The sequence below is a fragment of the Paramisgurnus dabryanus genome, chromosome 17, assembly GCF_030506205.2.
Source record: "Paramisgurnus dabryanus chromosome 17, PD_genome_1.1, whole genome shotgun sequence".
In the NCBI taxonomy this organism is placed as follows: Eukaryota; Metazoa; Chordata; class Actinopteri; order Cypriniformes; family Cobitidae; genus Paramisgurnus; species Paramisgurnus dabryanus.
This window is the reverse complement of record NC_133353.1, coordinates 31,135,402-31,154,133: the sequence shown is the minus strand read 5'-3', so window position 1 is coordinate 31,154,133 and position 18,732 is coordinate 31,135,402. Positions and strand designations below refer to the sequence as shown.

Here is an 18,732-nt window from a genome sequence, read left to right as displayed (position 1 = left end):
CTGTCACATATGGCTTTGAAGGTCACCTAATTACTCTCTAATCAGATGTATTTCAGTGGCTGAATGACAGATGTACAATATTCTTACTGATGTTATTCCATTAGTGGTCTCTGTGACATACTGGTCCCTCCCTCCATTACATGCACGAAATGATTGTCATTGCATGATAACCGCACAGGTGCATTGGCGCTGGGGCTCAGGTGATTCTTGTGTGACGGCAAACAAGAATAATGATCGGCTGGCACTTTGTAATAATTGCAGGTAGCACAACATCACTTCACTTGTAAATAAAATGCATAGATAAAGACAAAGCATAACAGTATAAAAACTATGATATACTGCAGTTTGACAAATGTTTGCCTTACCAAATGTCTTCTATACACCCTAACGGAACAGATCTTCCCCTTATGACCTCACAAAAACTCCAAATGCATTTGATTCATTATTTGTCTCTCTTCCTCACAGATTAGCTGTCTGAAAACAGATACATATTGAGCTGGGGTTGTGTATTCTAGCACATCTGTTTTGAATAAAGACTTCTCCTGTGGTCTTGCCCTTACTTAGCAAGACTCTCTGGTTGAATCTGAGTCTAATTTTCAGTATGACACCCTGAGGTATCGCTTACCAGACTTTAGTGGTGGAGCGGCGGCTCTGTGTGGCCAGCAGGTCGATATATGAGAGTGTTCCTGCTGGAGCTGGGCACAGGTGAAAGCACTAGATTAAGATAATGAGAAGAGTGAGGCTAGTCTTTGTGTTCCCTGCACACAATCTGTGGAGTGAGCATGTGAGAAGGTGGTATGTGTAGTTTAGCTGTTCTATTAGAAAGGTGTAACATGGGAACAGGCATTTGCCAGGCGATAAAGGGACAGAAAAGATTTGTAGGTTAAAGAAAGTGTGCAATCAAGCTTATAAAGAGCCAGTGACAGAAAACACAAGAGCTTCAGATCGATATCAAATTTTGTTTATTGCATGATTGTAGTATAAATAACCTTTAGGATCTTTTAGATAATCACATTTATCAAAAATACACTATTTTATCAGTTATGGAAAAAACATTCGGTAACACTTTTTAATGAAGGTTGTATTTGTTAACATTAGTAAATGTTCATTTTAGGTCAATTAAAATATTATACATTTATTAACAGATGCATTTTAATTGGAGAAATATAACTTGTGTAGCTTGTATACATGTAATTTGAGTGAAATTACTTGGATAAATAAATAAAACGAGATGTGTGCCCTGACCCCAAGTTCTACAGCATTTATTAATCTTAGTTCATGTTTAATTTACTAATATTTTTTCTTAATAATAATTTGTATTTGTGAACAACTTAATGCACAATAAACTAACACAAACATTACTATTGATATTAACAAAGATTAATAAATCCTGAAAAGGATATTACTCGTTGTAAGTTCTTGTTAGCTAATATGGCTTAACTAATGTTAACTAACATAACCTGTAAAGTGTTACCCACCTTTTAAAGACCACCAGAATGCTTTGAAATGTGCAGGTGTGTTGGATGCGTGATGCAATTTACACTGAAACAGGAAGTTAGGCCTCAAAATAATAACTGACCCCTAAATCTTTTTTAATTAGCCAGTAGCGTTTAGTTTACCTCACAGCCTGGAATCTAATAAGAAGCTGAAGTGCAGAATGACGCCATAGAAATCACCAATGCCGTTTGGTGAAAGTGAGAGAGGTTTTGCATGCTTTTATCTTCTAAATGTTAATTTGTCGATTTTTTAAGCACACTGGTTTGTAGACACCCTTAATGCTAACATACTAAAAACCAAAAAGCTTTAATTGTTATTTTTATTGGGACTAACACAAACGCTTAAGGTTAATGATAATTGACAGAGATGATAAATAATAATTTGCCGTCAATTTTTTTTATTACTACTTTCGTATTTGAAGTAAAATTGTGACAAAAACTTTGTATAGTATTCAGAAATTTTTTTCTTTATTGAAAATATATCAGTTGTAGAAAAATTTAATTTTTTGCAGTAGTATTTCTGACAAAAACAAAAGAGTCACACACGTGACCTTAAATGAACTCTAAAACCAACAGCAACACCCACTACAACAACCAGGTTCAACTTTTTGTCCGTGTACAGTAGGCCTACCCCTCGCCAGCTGAAATAGCAGTGGTGTTAGTTGGGCTATTTCTATTCCAGCCGACCACGACAAAATCCGGTTCAGTTGAGAGTTCAGCTCTCCCCTCGTTTGCCGCGAGTCGACAATCATCGGAAGCGCGCGCAACTTCGTAAGTGAGGGGCTGCCAGCTGCCGCGACGGGTAAGAGCAGGTTGCCATGGCAGCCGCGTTTGGAGGAGAGCTGCAGATTGGCAGGAAAAAGCGTGTCAACAATTGCCCTGTTGCAGCGCGCATCGTAGCCCTGCACTCCTGACGGCCCTGTTCCTCACGCCTCAGCCGCCTCATGCTGTTTAATAATATCCATTCACAGAATGTGATTGATCTTGGACTGTGTGGTAAAGATCAACAGTCTGAGACTTTCCATTTTCTTTCTCCAAAACTCTCCAAACAAACATGACTGCCGCAATTTGTAAACAAAGATCTGGCGCATTTAAACGCACGGATAATTATAACAAATCTTTCAAACCGTGCGTGTCCTCACCACGTAGCCTACAGGGAGAAACTAAAAACTTTAAATGACAAAGACTGTAGGTGACAAAATAATTTTTTTTAAATGGGCACTATTGCGCCAGTGCTTTGACGTAATAACTTTTTACAATAGTTTCTCGTTCAATATGTTCTCGTTTTTGTCATAAGACTACCCGTCTTTCATTTTTTTTTTCTGTCTTTATTTTGTGTCTTTGGTTCTCTGAAGTTGACGAAACCAAACCTGTCGGTCAATGCGGGCCTATTCACTGACTCAATACCCAATTGCTTTAAAAATTGCCAAAAATATTTTTCATTAAATGCTGGCGACGAAACAGCTCGACTGTCCCCGCTATCCTGCAATCATTTCGTATTTTTACACCTTATAAACAAAGACCGGGGGATTTTTCCTTTGTGTGCAGACAAGTGCGACTTATTTGCTATACACCTCGTCTCTTCCTGAACACTCTCGGATGAAACTGTGAATTTGCTGTCATCGGTCTAATCACGGTGGCATTGATTTTTTGGGCTCTGGAGCCATATCTGCCCTAATAACCACACAAGTGCAATTGACTGTGTCTGAGTATGACAGACTGTTAATGTTGTTTATTTAAAAGCGAGTCAAAAGAATGTCATTGATAAAGGTTAGCCTATAAACAACAGCATCATCACGCAAAAAAATGAGTAATTACGCCAAGGAAAAATATGCCTGAGTTTATGTATAGATGTATAAAATAGGCACCTGTTTAAAGACACAAAAATAATCGATATGCGGAGGTGATGAGAGTGCAGACAGGGTGATCATCGGTGGCGCTTTGTGATGCAGAATTGATCCGTGCCGCAGCCTGAGAGGGGCGCAGCGGGGCTGCCGTTTGTTTAGTAAACTCCCATGAATCCAAGTAGATAATTGCTCTGTGAAATTGGTGGCAAGGGCAGCTTGGGTTCCGTGTTCCGCCCACCTAGAGAGGCGAATGAACGTCTGCATCTCCTTATTTTCTCAAATTATCAAAACCCATCGCAGCATGACTACGAGAAGACAGTGGACTGCAGACGGGCTGTATTAAAAGTGGGGCTTCATTGTTGAAAGTTACTGATGATTGCAATTGTTTTATTGACTACCACATAGGGTTAAGCAGGTCCCTTAATACCTTAACACTTATTTAGGAAATTATTTACCTTGTTGATATATTTTGTTAAAATAACAATTTTCTTTTTTAAATAATCTTTTCAGACTTCTATTTTTTATACACTGTAAAGAATATGCAGCATTTTTGTAAAATCAACATATGAAGAGTTTCGTTGCAAAACGAGATAACTCCGTTTTTTTTGTTTTTCAGAAACCTCGTTTTTTGGTTGTGCATTCCAATTAATATCAATTCAACTGCAGTTGGTTTGTTTTGATTTAAACCTTCATAACTTAAAAATACAGATAAGTAGCACCATAAAACAAAATAATAACATGATAACATAACAATAAACATGTTTTGACAAAAATGTTAAAAACGGAATTATCTCGTTTTGCAACGCAACTCTTCATATATTTTTATGTTACGTTAACTTAAAAAAATTAAGTTAAACAATTTCAACTTGATTTAAAAGTTATATTAACTTTTCACGAGCCAAAACTTTATAGGTTGAATTGACTTGCAAAACAAAGTTGCATTTTTTACTGTGTACATTTTCAGGCTGAAAGTTTTTGAATGTATACAGTCAATATGTTTTCTTTAGCTTAAGAAATGGCATACTATTCTGCACAGATTTTTCTGTAAATATTTCCATTAATTCCAATAAGATTTAATTATATTGTAGATAAGTTATTCAATACATCAGAATTCATTTTTAAGTGAAAAAATAACTTATGTATCTTAGGCATATATCATATATAATTTACATTTTGAGGCATGACTGTTGTTTCACACGTTTCCATTATGATGTTTTCTCACCTACAAAGCCCCTCATTATCCCTTTCCATGATGTATTAGTTGTTTTTGAATGAGACATGTGTTGTTTACTTTCAAAACTGTAGACAATAAAAGACACCCTCAAGATGATGTCTCTGGAGACCTGCAGTGAATCAAGCCCTTGGGTGTTGAAAGTGTGCAAGCAAAAACCTCTCATATCACATGAGAAAACGTGCCACGGCTGGATACACTTTTTATTATAAATAAATACATGAGATCGCTCATTAAAATAGCTGCTGTGACATTGATCCTGTGTGTGTGTCTATGGAGACCTTTGTTCAAGGTTTCTTTAAGTTCACAATTCCACACACACACAAACAAATCAGATATTATTACACATCAGTCTCGCTTATGTCAGCAAACTGGCCAAATAATAAAAACATTTAAATAAACAAAGCATGGTGATGCAAAGACCTCTCTCACCAAAGAAATAAATGACAACAGACATGTTTTTATCTCCCAAAGTAACAATTTACTGGGTCACAGTAGATCAGCATGATTTCTCCTTTACAACAAAAACATTAGCAACAAGGGAATACTGTTTCAACAACAAACAAAATGTCACAAAAACGTTGTTTGCAAAATGTAGAAAATATACAGATCTTCATATGCAAAGCAAAATGTTGAACAAACACAATGCCAAGGTGTTCATATTTAATTCAAATTGTAAGATTGTCTAAAGGGAGAAAAATCAAACTCATTCTATAAAGGGATGCAAAATAACAGTCTTGGGTTTATACAAAGCCTCTGTTTTCTCTTTCTTTTTTGTACTGACAGCAATTTAATCAAACTGTGACTTCATGCCCTACTATTTGCAAATTGTATAGCACCTCTAAAACATAAAGGCAAAACATTTCACAAACAAGTTACATGGACCTTGATTACAACTGTAAACATTCTCAGCATGGGTGAGTAACGCATCACAGGGTGGATTCGGGCTACTGCAGCACACACTGCCAGACATCTAGGAGGAAGACAATGACAAATTTAAGACTGTTATTTTGTCTTTTCAAATTATGCACATCCTTCTATCCCCCTCCCCCTCCCTCTTTGGCACTAAGAGAAATGGTGACACAGTAACACTAACAGATGCCAGCTCATTCATCATAAGGCAAGATAACAGTAATATAGCTAGATTTACATTATATTAAAAAAAAAAAAGAAAAAAAACATATGGCACTAATATGATACTGATAGCATACTGATAACAGCAAATCTTGCAAAAGTATGGGCACAACAAAACACCTGTAACATCTGTAAAATTGAAATTGGGATTATTTGGAATAAACTTGGAAAAAATTGTATTCACAGTTAACAAAATATATCAATCAATACGAAGATTTTCTAAACTTTTTGTAGATGTGAAGTGATACAGAATATACATTGAAAAATAAGTCATATCACGTTTTAAATGCAATAAACATAATATTTTTCATTGTTAAAAAATCACATTATTAAATTTGGGCAAATGTGCATTATATAAATCATTTTATTTATATTATTTTTATTTTTGACATTTTGTACAATTTGAGTTTATTTAACCTGAAGCATTTTTTTTAAGAATTAATGTTTATTGTCTTTTACGATGAACATTACACACTCACTGTAAAAAAAATTCTGTAGAAATGACAGTGTTACTTGCAGATGGTTGCCGGTAACTTACCGTAGATTTAAATTTATGTTATTTACTGGCAAGAGTTTGTCCAAAGTTAAATGAACATTAAACATTTACAAGTCCTTGTCTTTACAGAGTAAAACTAAAATAACAGCATCAAGCAAAGCATTATGGGAAACTAAATCTGAAGCAAAAAACAGAAAAGGTTGATGATGATTTCTGGTTCCCAGAATGCTTTGCATGAGGCTGTTATTGTATAGTTTTATTCTGTAAAAATAAAGACTTATTAATATTTAAAATGTATTTAACTTTGAACAAACTCTTGACAGTAAATAACATAAATTTAAATCTACGGTAATTTACCGGCAACCAGCTGCAAGTAACACTTTAATTTCTACTGATTTTTTTTACAGTGAACATTATAAACAAGAATCTCTGTATTACATCTTATTTCATGTTTAGTGCATATCCCCATATGCTTCATTTAACATCATCATCTCCAAATAGTAAGTGTGACTTAATCTTTCTTCTTTATATCCTTTCCTTCTTCTGGTCCTCTTGAAGTACAGTCGCTGTGACTGGGACGAATATTGAAAACTATACAACATGTCACGGGCTTGTGCACAGAGTATCAGAGGGACGGAGTTGAGGTCAATAGGAGGCACCATGAACACTCTTCTTTCCTCCCAACCTCAAAATCCTAAACTCATAGCTTAGACTTCATACGTCCTGACTGATGTAAAAGTTCAAAACTCAATTGCAGCTGACAAATACAGTTAAGCGCTACACATTTCAACTTCTCCATACTTACCCGTACTTCCTCAAAACTTTTTACAAAAAGGCAAAATCTTCCTTTACTCGCTGTTTAAAACCCAAATAGTGCTCAATACAGGCATTATTGTTTGTCAAGAGAAGATCTCTTGCACCTCAAGGCAAACAGGCAGATTATCTCACAATATCAATACTCCCGTTTCCCCCTTATATATACCTCTTTAACCTGGGAAAACTCTCAGAGAACGGTTTCTCTATTGCGGCAGTGCCCTGGATGGAGGAGGGGTTAAGGGGTCCAGAGTAACATGATGCAGCACTCAACGTGGGGTTAAGTGCTTTGCTCAGGTGCACAACGGCAGTACTATACACTAGGACCCTTCTGTTGCCCATTCATTCTCTTTGGTGCCCCACTGGGGAATCAAACCCACAGACCCACAGTTTGTAGTCGGTAGCCCTGTGTGCTCAGCTAGCTACCCTATATAGACGTGCATGCTCCCTCAGATCCCAGCATCCTGCCTCCCGATCTCTCCGGCGGAATTCCCCCTTGATCTTAGTCAACAATGCCTCACAAATTAGGGCACTGGTTTGCAATCTCATCTCTAGTCCTTGTGGCCAAATCCTTTGGGCCTATCTCTGTAACATCCTCAAACAATCAGACATCTTAACACATCTTTCTGTATACAGTCTCCAGGAGGCTGGCAACAGAGATGTTTGCCTTGTCTGTTGAGATGCTAAAGCCTGGCTGCGAAGCACCTTTTTATCAGTATGATAGAGTGGCCTCTTCAAAAGCCGATGCACTGATGAGATACTCCATGAGCATGGATGACCCACATCTATCTACTATCTTTGGATCGATGCCAAAACCACCATTTAGAGTTTTGTCCATTCATAGTATTTTACAGGTGTATGGATGATCATCAAGGAGCATGACAAGCCACGACATTTGCATATCAAACTCAAGATCTCATACAACACTTTGAACTGTTCGAACAGACAATGTTAGCAAAAACACCTGTTTTATTTATTGGTTAGTTTATTTATTTACCATGAAAAAATTCTGTAGTTATGCAGCTGTTTGCCAGTAACTTACTGTAGATTTAAATTAATGTTATTTACTGGCAACAGATTGTTCAAAGTTAAATAAACATGAAACATTAACAAACCGTTGTCTTTACAGAATAAAACTATAAAATAAAACCCTCATGCAAAGCATTCTGGGAAAAAGCATTCAGTTTTTTCCTTCAGATTTTGGTTCCCAGAATGCTTTGCATGAGGGTGTTATTTTAGTTTTATTCTGTAAAGATAAAGACTTGTTAATGTTTCATGTTCATTTAACTTTAAATAAACAGTAAATACCATAAATTTAAATCTACAGTAAGTTAATGGGAAACTTTCTACAGAATTTTTTACAGTGTTGGTAAAATTTAAATATATGCATTTGGCAAACGACAAAAACCTTTCATCTTAAAGGTAGGCCTATGCGTGTTACCTGGTATCGAACCCATAACCTTTGCGCTGTTAACGCATGCGTTTTAGTTAAGCTACAGGAAATTATTTACAATGAATAAAATAATAGAATAAAAGAAACAAAAATACAGAGAAATATTTATAGAATACGATTTATTTAATATTGATCATCGATATTTTGTTGTAAGTAGGCTATAATCGGGAGGCCTGTATGGATTTAAGGCACATGTCAACTGCGTAATTCCCAAATTTAGATATCTAGGCTATAATGTTTTTTTATCTTTAAAATATGCCTTCATATTTATTTATTTATTTGATACATTTGTGTGACGTTTCTGTTCATATTTATTTATCTGTGTAAGATAAAAGCAAATGTTAGCTTATATACCGGGTTTTACACCTGTTTCTTTCGACTTACGTCTATGGTGTAGCTATATGTTTCCAAATTAAAATGACGTAAAATGTTCGCGCAAATTATGTGAAATATTACGTTTCTAAAAAAGCACAAACGTTTGCATTGCATGACGTCCCATTAACAAAGGAATCAGATTAGTCAAGGCAACATTTTCCTCTCCTAAGTTGGCTGTCTGTCAGCAGCACCGTGTTCAAGGCATACTGATAAAAGAGGTGGGCGCAGGGTTGTATGAATGAATCTGTGCGCCACCATTGCAGACGAACAGTTGTACAAGATGAGAAAGTAATCTTGATATGTTTAACAAGCAGCCCAAAGCGCGGCCTGATAAATAATAAAGGAGCTTTTAGTGGATCCAGTTTATGAAACATTAACTGGAGGGGCATAATGGAGTAATTAGTTTTATCTCACGTCGGATGTTATTGGAAACTGCCGCTGAATGAAAACTTTTATTTTCCGGCCTAACCGTAAAGACAAAGGGGAGTAATTTTCTGCATCGGGAGAGAAGGGTGGTCTCTAATGCTGCTGCTGATATCTGGATGTTCAGGTACAACACGGTGTTTATGTAGTACTCCCAAAAGTGTATCAAAGTTCGGATCCATGGAAATAAAAGAAATGTCAAACAAAACAAGCATTAGACGGCATAAAATAAAGTATGGACAAGGGAAACAGGTGAGGCTTTGTTTAGGTGGCTGAGGTAGATCAATATCTCGGCTTGCAGGCCAGGAATCTTGCCCGTTTTCCTCTAGCACTCTGAAGATCAGCTTACTGCTTGTAGACAGGCTGTCGCCTATACCTCGCTGACAGACAACCTGCCTCACCCCAAAAGACGGTATAGGGAAAATATCTGCATGCTTTTCTAAGAGCGACGCGTAAATTTGTTCATCTAAATAACATGGAAATGCATAGGAACGGTTCGTGTAAAATTATCAAGATAAATCAATTAAACAGTGAGACACGGTGGCTATATGAATCTATTAATAGCAAAGGCCATCCTCCTCTGGGCCTCCTCCGCCTCCATTGATGAATGATCTACATCTTATAGTTGCCTAAAAGAGCTACATATTGGATACACAAAATGCACACTTGTGTGATACATATTGATATACAGTATTTATTTAGATTTGGTACGACGTCATTGGTAAACACAAGACTGGGCGGAAGTCTACAGAATCGATAGAAGCATCTGTGCTGGATTGGCCAAACTGATAGCGAAAGTCACTCTCCATCTCTTTATCTCATTATCTCATTCACTGGTAATATTATTTATTTACTATTAAAAATGGCTTGGTTTTGCCGGTTCCATACTTAAAAATGCATAAAATGTAGCAGAGCCATTTTTACCTGCTCTGACCCTTATTACGTTCGTTGGTGTGGCCTAATGTATACGAATTGATTCAGTTATATTAAGTAGGCTACTAATATTTTTGACCTGAATACAACCAGTTATTTTAGATGTTACAACATAAATCAATGTCACCTGACAAATAATTGAATAAATGAACATATTATTATTATTATTATTATTATTATTATTATTATTATTATTATTATTATTATTATTATTTTTATTGGTCGTTTGCTGGTGTCGTTTATTATTGTATTTTTGTTGTTATTGTCTAACAATTTCCTCCCATCCCATCAGCATTATTTTAATCAATATTTTAAATATTATGAAAACAATGGATCATGTGATTAATATTTATATGTTACATTCGATTGTAACTCTAGAATAATAGTATATATTAAAATATTATTATCCTAATGTTTTAAACACTAATAAACTATGGCCACAGAAAAAAAACACCTCAGATATCTAAGAGCTCGCACCGATGTGACACCACAAATAAGATCTTGTTGTATTAAGTTATTAGTCCATCAGTCGCTCGAGAGGGGCGAGTGAGAATTCATTACAATCAGCAGTTCTATTTGTAAGCCTATTGGTTCCGTTTCGGACACCCAACCGGCACTGGGACTTTGCAATCTGATAGCACGAATGCTGTGATTCCACGTATTGTCTCGAAGCGGCATTTGACAAATAGGCCTCATAACTGAAGGAGTGATGTCAGGTAACGAAAAGTTTGGCACCTAAACAAAACAACTGTTATTTGTAGATCAATAAAAATGTACAACTCATACATACAACAATGATGCTGTTGTTATTATTATTATTATTATAGCTGCTGTTCGTTAGCTTGAATGAATGTTATTACATCATGCATCCCAGGTGGTGTTTCCTTCTTGTGACTAAATACATCAGACTAAACATATTGGTTTGGCGCATGTCTTTATGTGTCACACTCTCCAAACTCACCAAAACGGCGTTGGGTTTTAAAACGATTAACATATAACCAACACTCAAACTATTTTAATTTACTAAGATAATTTGAATTCGATTTAATACTGATATCCAAATTATTATCAGTTTGATGTAGTCAGACAAAAACACAGACAGACAAATTGTTATCTCGCACAGGTCGTTGTTAAACACCAGCAACGTCAAAACGTAATTTGCACGATATAATGTGAAATACTTAAAAGTAGCTATACCCTGGGGCATTTTAACACTTTTATTGTAAGCTGCCACAAAATATGTCAAGGCATTTGACAGATATAGAGTCGCTCAGAACCTAGTAATTATGTAACAGAATTATTAAAATTATTAATGCACTAATTGTGAACCTGTTAATCTACAATTTTGCCCAAAATGTATGCATTTATGAGAAAGTTTTACCTGGAATACAAACTTGGTGTTGCGAACGACATGGACTAGTTGAGCTACAGAAAAAGGGAAAGAGGGAGCAAACATGGATAAAATAAAAAAGTGAGGAACTCAGGTATAGGTCAAAAGAAGCGCCAACTTTAAAAATCGAAAACACAAATAAAACTTTTTCAAAACGATGCTTTGACAAACCATTCACTACAGAAAATAGACAGTTCATAATTTCATTTAAAAAAAGAATAATTACTCTACCTTGTTAGGATAAATTATAGTAAACTGTCGTAAAATAAAAAAACACAAATTTTACTACAGCTTATTACAGTAATTACTCAAGAATACTATATTTTTTCTTATGTGGGCTCACTTTGTTTTTTTTTAAGCTTTATTATTAAGGTCATCGTTCAGGGCCTGGAATAAAAATTATATTTTTTACTAGGCTACTTTAACTGTGGATAAACGTAGTAACCAAAGACGACAATACAGACTAAAGAATCATACATAAAATGATTAAAAATGAAGTGATGTTGCCCCAGCCTACATAATGCCCTAACAATCTGCTTCACCAGTCACACCTTATTGAATGCGCATAGACAAGAGTTTATTCGCCCCAAGACACTACAAAGAGCAAGCCTGTATTTGTATATTTTACTGATTAAATTGACCAATTAGACCAATAATCCTTATCCGTATTTTTCATGTTTTGTGATATTGTCATTGCGCGTATGTCGCCTTGTGTAAGCTACATAGGTTGCGGTTATTTTCAAGACACTGGTATGATTACAATAACACTTGGAAATATATTTTTTCGAAAGAAAAATTTCATAATTTAGCTGTAAAAAAAAATATGCAATATCGTCACGATATAAGTTGTTTGATTAAGCCGACAGCGACAGGTCCCTTCGCTTCTCTGGAGTCGTGAGCTTACACACACTCATTAAAGCGATTATTCACGATCTGTCGAATGTTTTCTTTCACTAGCAAATATTTTACTTCAATATAGACAGGATATATCGCAAACGATTTTTTTCAGCCTGTTGAGCCATAGACAAATAAGATTTTTTTTATTATTATATAGGCTATTATATAACAATAAAATAACTACTTACTACAATTGTTGGATATTTCTCAGATTAGTCTTTTATAAATCTTGTCTTTTTATTATGACTAATATAAGAGTTACAATGTTGTTAGTATGTCTATTGAATCTTTATTATTATTATTATTATTATTATTATTATTATTATTATTTTATTATTATCATCATCATCATCATCATCATCATCATTATTATTATTATTATTAACATCATCATCATTATTGTTGTTGTTGTTGTATTTGAATAAAAAACACAATATGCCTAATAATAATAATAATAATAATAATAATAATAATATAATAAAGCTTTGCATTCCTCTGTGTTTTTCTGAATGTTAGGATGCTAATGTGGTTAAGTGGTTTAGTGGGAGCAACATTCTGCATTATCCCTTGTGATTTTTTCCACAGCCTGTAAATGATATTACAGTTCTTCTTGCCACAGGGAAAACTATGTTTAGAGGCCATGTGTTTTACAAAGATATTACGTTTATGTCACTACAGTTCTGCGTCATTCTAGCGCCCTCACTCTGCGTGGCTCATATTACTCGAGAGAGGAAATGTCCTTTGCATTTTACAAGTATTTTAATGGTTCAAACTTCTTCGCCACGTTTGATCATACCATGGCAACAATTTGCTCCCACTATAACCCCTTATTTTTTTATGCAAACACTTATGTCAAAAAAGGTGACACATCCGCAAAGGAGTATTATATGAATTGTTTATATCACTTGATCTATTTATATAGAGTCGTGGTAGCATATTTGATAAGACAATTGATACCCAGGATTAAGGTACGCAGTATTGTCTTAGGTGTCAAGAAAAGACTTTAAGATTTTTTATTTACATTTAGCAAAACACAAACAATTCGCACAAGCTGTTGCATCTCAACCAACAGATCTGACCATAGGAACAAATTATTATAATTTTCCCTTAGCCTTTGGTTACAGAGACCAAATAACTGTTACAGGGCCATTTATGAACATTTTAAACTGCTGTATATTTATCATCATTATAATTATAACTATTTATTTTATAAAACAAACCAACAGAAAGCATACACCCGGAAAAACATATATAACTTTTAAAGATAGTTCCTTGTTTTAGCGTTTTATAAAATATACTATTTCGCGTCATGCGTTAGTTTTAATAGTAATTCTGTACTGATGTTCTTGTTAAATTTCTTTCAAAATATACGTCGCCGTTGGTCTTTATATTCGCATAAGCTCCATTGATTTATTTCGTTTTTGTGTCTTTGGGGTTGGGAGGTTGTCCCCAGTTCCCCCTACACTCTGCGCCTCAGGGTAATAATCAGAAACCACGCCTTTTGTGTAGCCATGACTAAACCCTGCATACAAGATGTCAAAAGACAAAAAGAAAAAATAACTATTATTTCAAATGCATCGCATATGAATGTATGTGAAATACAATACAAACGACTAGTTTTTTATAACAATTTCGCCGTGATTGAATTCCTTGAAGATTTGACAATTATTGTTGCGACTCTATGGCTTATTTCTGGTGCAGGTAAATTGATTGTTGGTCGCTGTGGATTGAAAACTCATGGTGTAGATCGGAAACATACATGGCAATGTAACAAACCCAAAACAAAAAAATCACTATTCCAAAATCATAATTTTGCGGTCAAAAATAAATGCATTGTTTATGAGGCTACTCATGTTTAACATCCATGATGTACATACACTACACCCATTGATCTGAAATCAATTTAACCTCTATTGACAAATCTTACTGTAGATACGTGGAGGACATTCCAAAAATTGCTTTTTTTCTCTATATTTTTTATTAAACATTCATGTCAAAATCGTTGTGTTGTAAATTTACTATGTTAAAATGTTCCCACATATCCAAATGTACACCAACCTAATTACCATCAACGATTTTTTGTTGTTGTTGTATTAATTATTTTTTGCATTTCTTACTAAAAGGAAATTATATTTAAATTTGACCTCTGCTCTGTCTCCTATTGTTTTTGAGTGGCCACCCCGTTTAACATTTGGGCGATAACATCGTACGAGAAGATATTGAGTTGCAAGGGTCTATTGTATAAAGCACAGGGGTTATTGCATTACGGTCAGACACATTTAATACAATGTCTCTTTCAAAAACGAACAAATAACTGGACTTAAGGTGTTGAAAGCTAAGTTGATCTGTATTATTGAAACTAATGATTCTATTGTTGGCCAAAAAGCTAGGACTGATAGTGATTATCAGGTGTTATTAATCTGTGTGTATGGCCTCAACGACCAAAAGAAACATGTAAACATGTGTAATATTTAAAAATAAATATTTCACAAATAACAACGTAGCAAATAAACCCATGTAACGATTACGGGACATGAAGGATTTCGATGTTCAGGCATCTATCGTAGTGACCTAAGATGGTAGTAGATACATCGTAACTGCATCGTTTGCTCTTTTTTTTTTTTTTTTGCTTAGCCCTAAAATATAAAGAAGCCCAAAATATTGTTTTTGTGTCTCTCGTTTTTCTTCGTTACCCCTATTAAGTAATATAATTTTTTTAAACACATTAGAAGGCTTGGGCCTTCAAATATACCCGCAAACTGTCGCTTAAATGTTTTTATTAAACACGCTTTTCCAATCAATATAGTTTCAGACAGCCAAATGCTAGCACTTCAAAAAAGACAAAATGTTCGTAATAAATGTGCCTTAACCTAATTTTTTTATTTTGTTTGGTTAACAGTTTAAGCGACAAACACGGGCATAAGACCACAAAATCACAACCATGGAATTTAAAGACGACATAAACAATCACTCAATATTTTATGAGGCATTTACTCAACACGGGTTACACGTTCGCAAAGTTAACCTATAATAACAACAGGTATTGACAGTTCACTAATTACAAAAAGAATGTGACCGGCATGGTGGTGACCACATACATTAAAATATGCAAACACAATCTTTGTCCCCTTCAAAACTGCATGAGTGTAAAGTTATGAATGTTGAAAACTATGTTTGTTTGATACCCATTCTTTGGTCTACAAAGAAACTGTATTGTTAATATAGCCTACGTAATAAAACGAATTGTAGATGCATGTATTCAGTCTGCATAAAAACAATTTAAAAAAAAATAACAAGGAGCCACGGATCTGAATGGGCATTGAGCACTTAAAACATATTTATTTAAAAAAAATGAAAATAAAACTTTGTGTTAATTTTTAAAAAATCTCACTGCACCAGTGCGTTCATGATACGTGATAATACTGCAAACATGATGACTGGTGTCATTTTGTAATGGTATTAGATATTTTAACATTCAAAATTGGACAAAACTGCAACCACTATTTAAATAAACATTCTAAAGTAATCATACTGCCTTTGAAAAAAACCTATACGCTTCAGCCTTTTTATTCTGGTCACATTGCACGTTGCTGACAGTGGAATAATAAACCATTTCGCGACACTTGACGTTTGTATACAGAAATAAATGCATAATAATAATAATAATATTAATAATAATAACAATAATACAAAATACCTGGAATTCGGCTTGCAATGTCCTTTCTTTCTCCTTATTTTTTTCATTGATATATATTACAGTGTAAATTGGTGTAAAATGTTCACTTACAGTCTGATCCTGTGGATGTTAGTTAGTGTATAAGGGGATTTGATGTTGACCCTTGATTCTGATGTGTGAAGTAGTCAGAAAGTCCGCTCGAAAGTCCGGATGAGAAACTGGGTAGGGAAGGCCTTAAGGAGTCACACGAGAGAGAGGAGGCCGTTTGCGGGGAGGAGGAAGAGGCGGCCCGGGAACTCATGGACGTGGTGCTCTGGGAGGTCATGGATGGGTGAGGGACGTGGGGGAAGAAATAACTGGTCTGGCCCGCAAGCAGGTTCACCGAACAAGGATTCAAAGAGTATGTCCCGGAACAGGGTACGGAAAGCCCACATGGCACTGAGGCGGCCAAAGCGGCCGCAGTGAGGTGGTGTGTGGCGTAAGGGATGTCTCCATTCACTAGTCTGTCAACACTCAAACCATTGGAGGTTGGAAAAGAGTGATTGCTCCCCAAACTGTTTTGAGTCAACATTGTGCTATAAGACATTGGGTGACTAGGGTAAGGCGACGATGTGCCGTTATAACTCAACGCACTGCTCGCCCTCGGATGGTGTAGCGAGAGGAACGGCGACATAGGCCAATATAAAGAGCCAGCTCTATCCATAAATGTCAGTCCGGTGGAGGTAAGCCGTGCGCCCCGTTTAAACGCCAGCTTTGCCCTCGAGGTGGTCGATCTCCGCCGAAGTTTGCCCGTCGTGCCGCCAATGAACACGTCGTCACTAGATGGGTCAAGCATCCAGTAGTTTCCCTTTCCTGGGTCATCGTAATGCCGGGGCACTTTGACAAAACATTTGTTAAGACTTAAGTTGTGTCTGATGGAATTCTGCCATCCCTGTTTGTTCTCCCGGTAATACGGGAAATTTTTCATAATGAACTCGTAAATGCCGTTAAGGGTTAACCGTTTCTCCGGACTCTGCCGAATGGCCATCATAATCAAAGCATTGTAGCTAAAAGGTGGTTTCTCGTACTTGCCGTTTTTCTTTTCGCCGTCTTTGCCTCCTTCTCCTTCTTTGGAGTCCCGTTTTTCTTCCTGTTTCTCCTTCTCGTCCGTGCACGACGAGTCGTGGGATGAATTCTCACTTTTAGCGCAAGTGTTCTCCGACTTTTGCTCCAGCACTTGGGCAGGTAAAGGAGTTTTCTCCTCTTCCTCGTGCACCGTTCTGTGGTGTTGATGGTGGTGGTGGTGTTGGTTGTGGTTGTCGCTTTGTACGGCTTCGGGAACCAGGCTGTTTATACTAAACGATGATTTAGGAATCATTTTGACTTCTTTCCTTTCTCCCATATCCAACATCACAAGTAAGATAGAGTAGCGACAACCAGAAGCAGCAGCAGCAGCACAGTTGGTCTTCAAATCTCTTGCTCTGGCAACTCCTCTAATTAAAAAAAAAACCACACACAACAACTATTTCATGTTCCTTAAAAACACGTCGATATGAGACAGCTAGCTACAATTAATTACGGAGCCACAGACACTAAGCTGTAAAAAAAGTGGTTGAACCTTTTTAGAGACTGCAGCCAACCACAGCAGCATAAGTATTAACCGTGCAGCCAATCATTGAGCAGTTCTTAGCGCCTGTTCCAGTGCGTAAGGATACACAAGATCCACCAATGCTCATGCCCAGTCAACAATAGCTTTCGTTTCCCCCAGCAAACTCCTACCAAGAAAACAGACCACATAACCTCAATCAATTTTTTTTGATAATTGTAGAGTGCTGTTTCAACATATCCATGCGTCCTCAATTTGTTTTCATACCGCAGGGGGAAAAACAAAAGGGACTCAAAGGTAGCCACAAAAACAGGTACTACTTCCTGTATCCGGAATTTCTGGCTTTTAATACATACAGCTAAAGCACGCACACCATTAATTCATAATACGCATAGCACGACGACAGTGTGCGTTAGTTTTTTTCCCAAAACAAATCCTTATTGAAAACGATATATTTATTCGTTATCTATAAGCCAGCACGTTCGATCCCGTGTATTTATAATAATTTAAGCATTTTGCTGAAGGCTTCGAGCCCGTACAGCATATCTAGTTGCAAGTTTATCTTAACGCATTTTAACTTGAACAACATTACTGACGTTTATTTGTAGTGCAGTAAGATGCATTTAGTGTCTTAATTTTTGGCGTAATTACGATGTTACAAACAAGTGCAGTTCACGGCATCGACACAATAAAACAACAAAAACAAGTTTAAACAAAAAAAACGTTTATTATTACAGAATAATAATAATAATAAATAATAATAATACTTGAAGATAATTACTTATTTAGGGCCTGTTTATAAACGGAGTTGATAAACAATAACACATGTTAAGACAACAAATGACAGTGTGTAGAAAGTAGGCCTAAATCATTAGGATCAAAAACGTCAAAATAATCACTAAACTAATAAACAATAACATCCCTATATTTAGGGGAAGGATCTTCTCTGGTGATGGAAAAAATAAAACAAGGACACTGTAGCA

At 35.9% G+C, this 18,732-nt stretch overlaps 1 protein-coding gene across 2 annotated transcripts; it reads right to left on the bottom strand.

Moving 5' to 3' along the window:
• Nucleotides 1-5,068: 5,068 nt before the first annotated feature.
• foxg1a (forkhead box G1a) lies at nucleotides 5,069-17,746 on the bottom strand. Of its 2 annotated transcripts, XR_010544531.2 has the most exons (3): nucleotides 16,276-17,746; nucleotides 11,583-11,626; nucleotides 5,069-5,547 (listed from the first exon to the last, which is right to left on the bottom strand). XR_010544531.2 is itself a non-coding variant. In XM_065288790.2 (2 exons), exon 1 carries the CDS (start codon nucleotides 17,552-17,554, stop codon nucleotides 16,298-16,300), a length of 1,257 nt encoding a protein of 418 aa, XP_065144862.2. In that variant the 5' UTR covers nucleotides 17,555-17,746; the 3' UTR covers nucleotides 5,069-5,547; nucleotides 16,276-16,297. The 2 variants fall into 2 exon arrangements, 1 of the variants encoding a protein (XP_065144862.2); XM_065288790.2 differs by lacking the exon at nucleotides 11,583-11,626.
• Nucleotides 17,747-18,732: the final 986 nt, after the last annotated feature.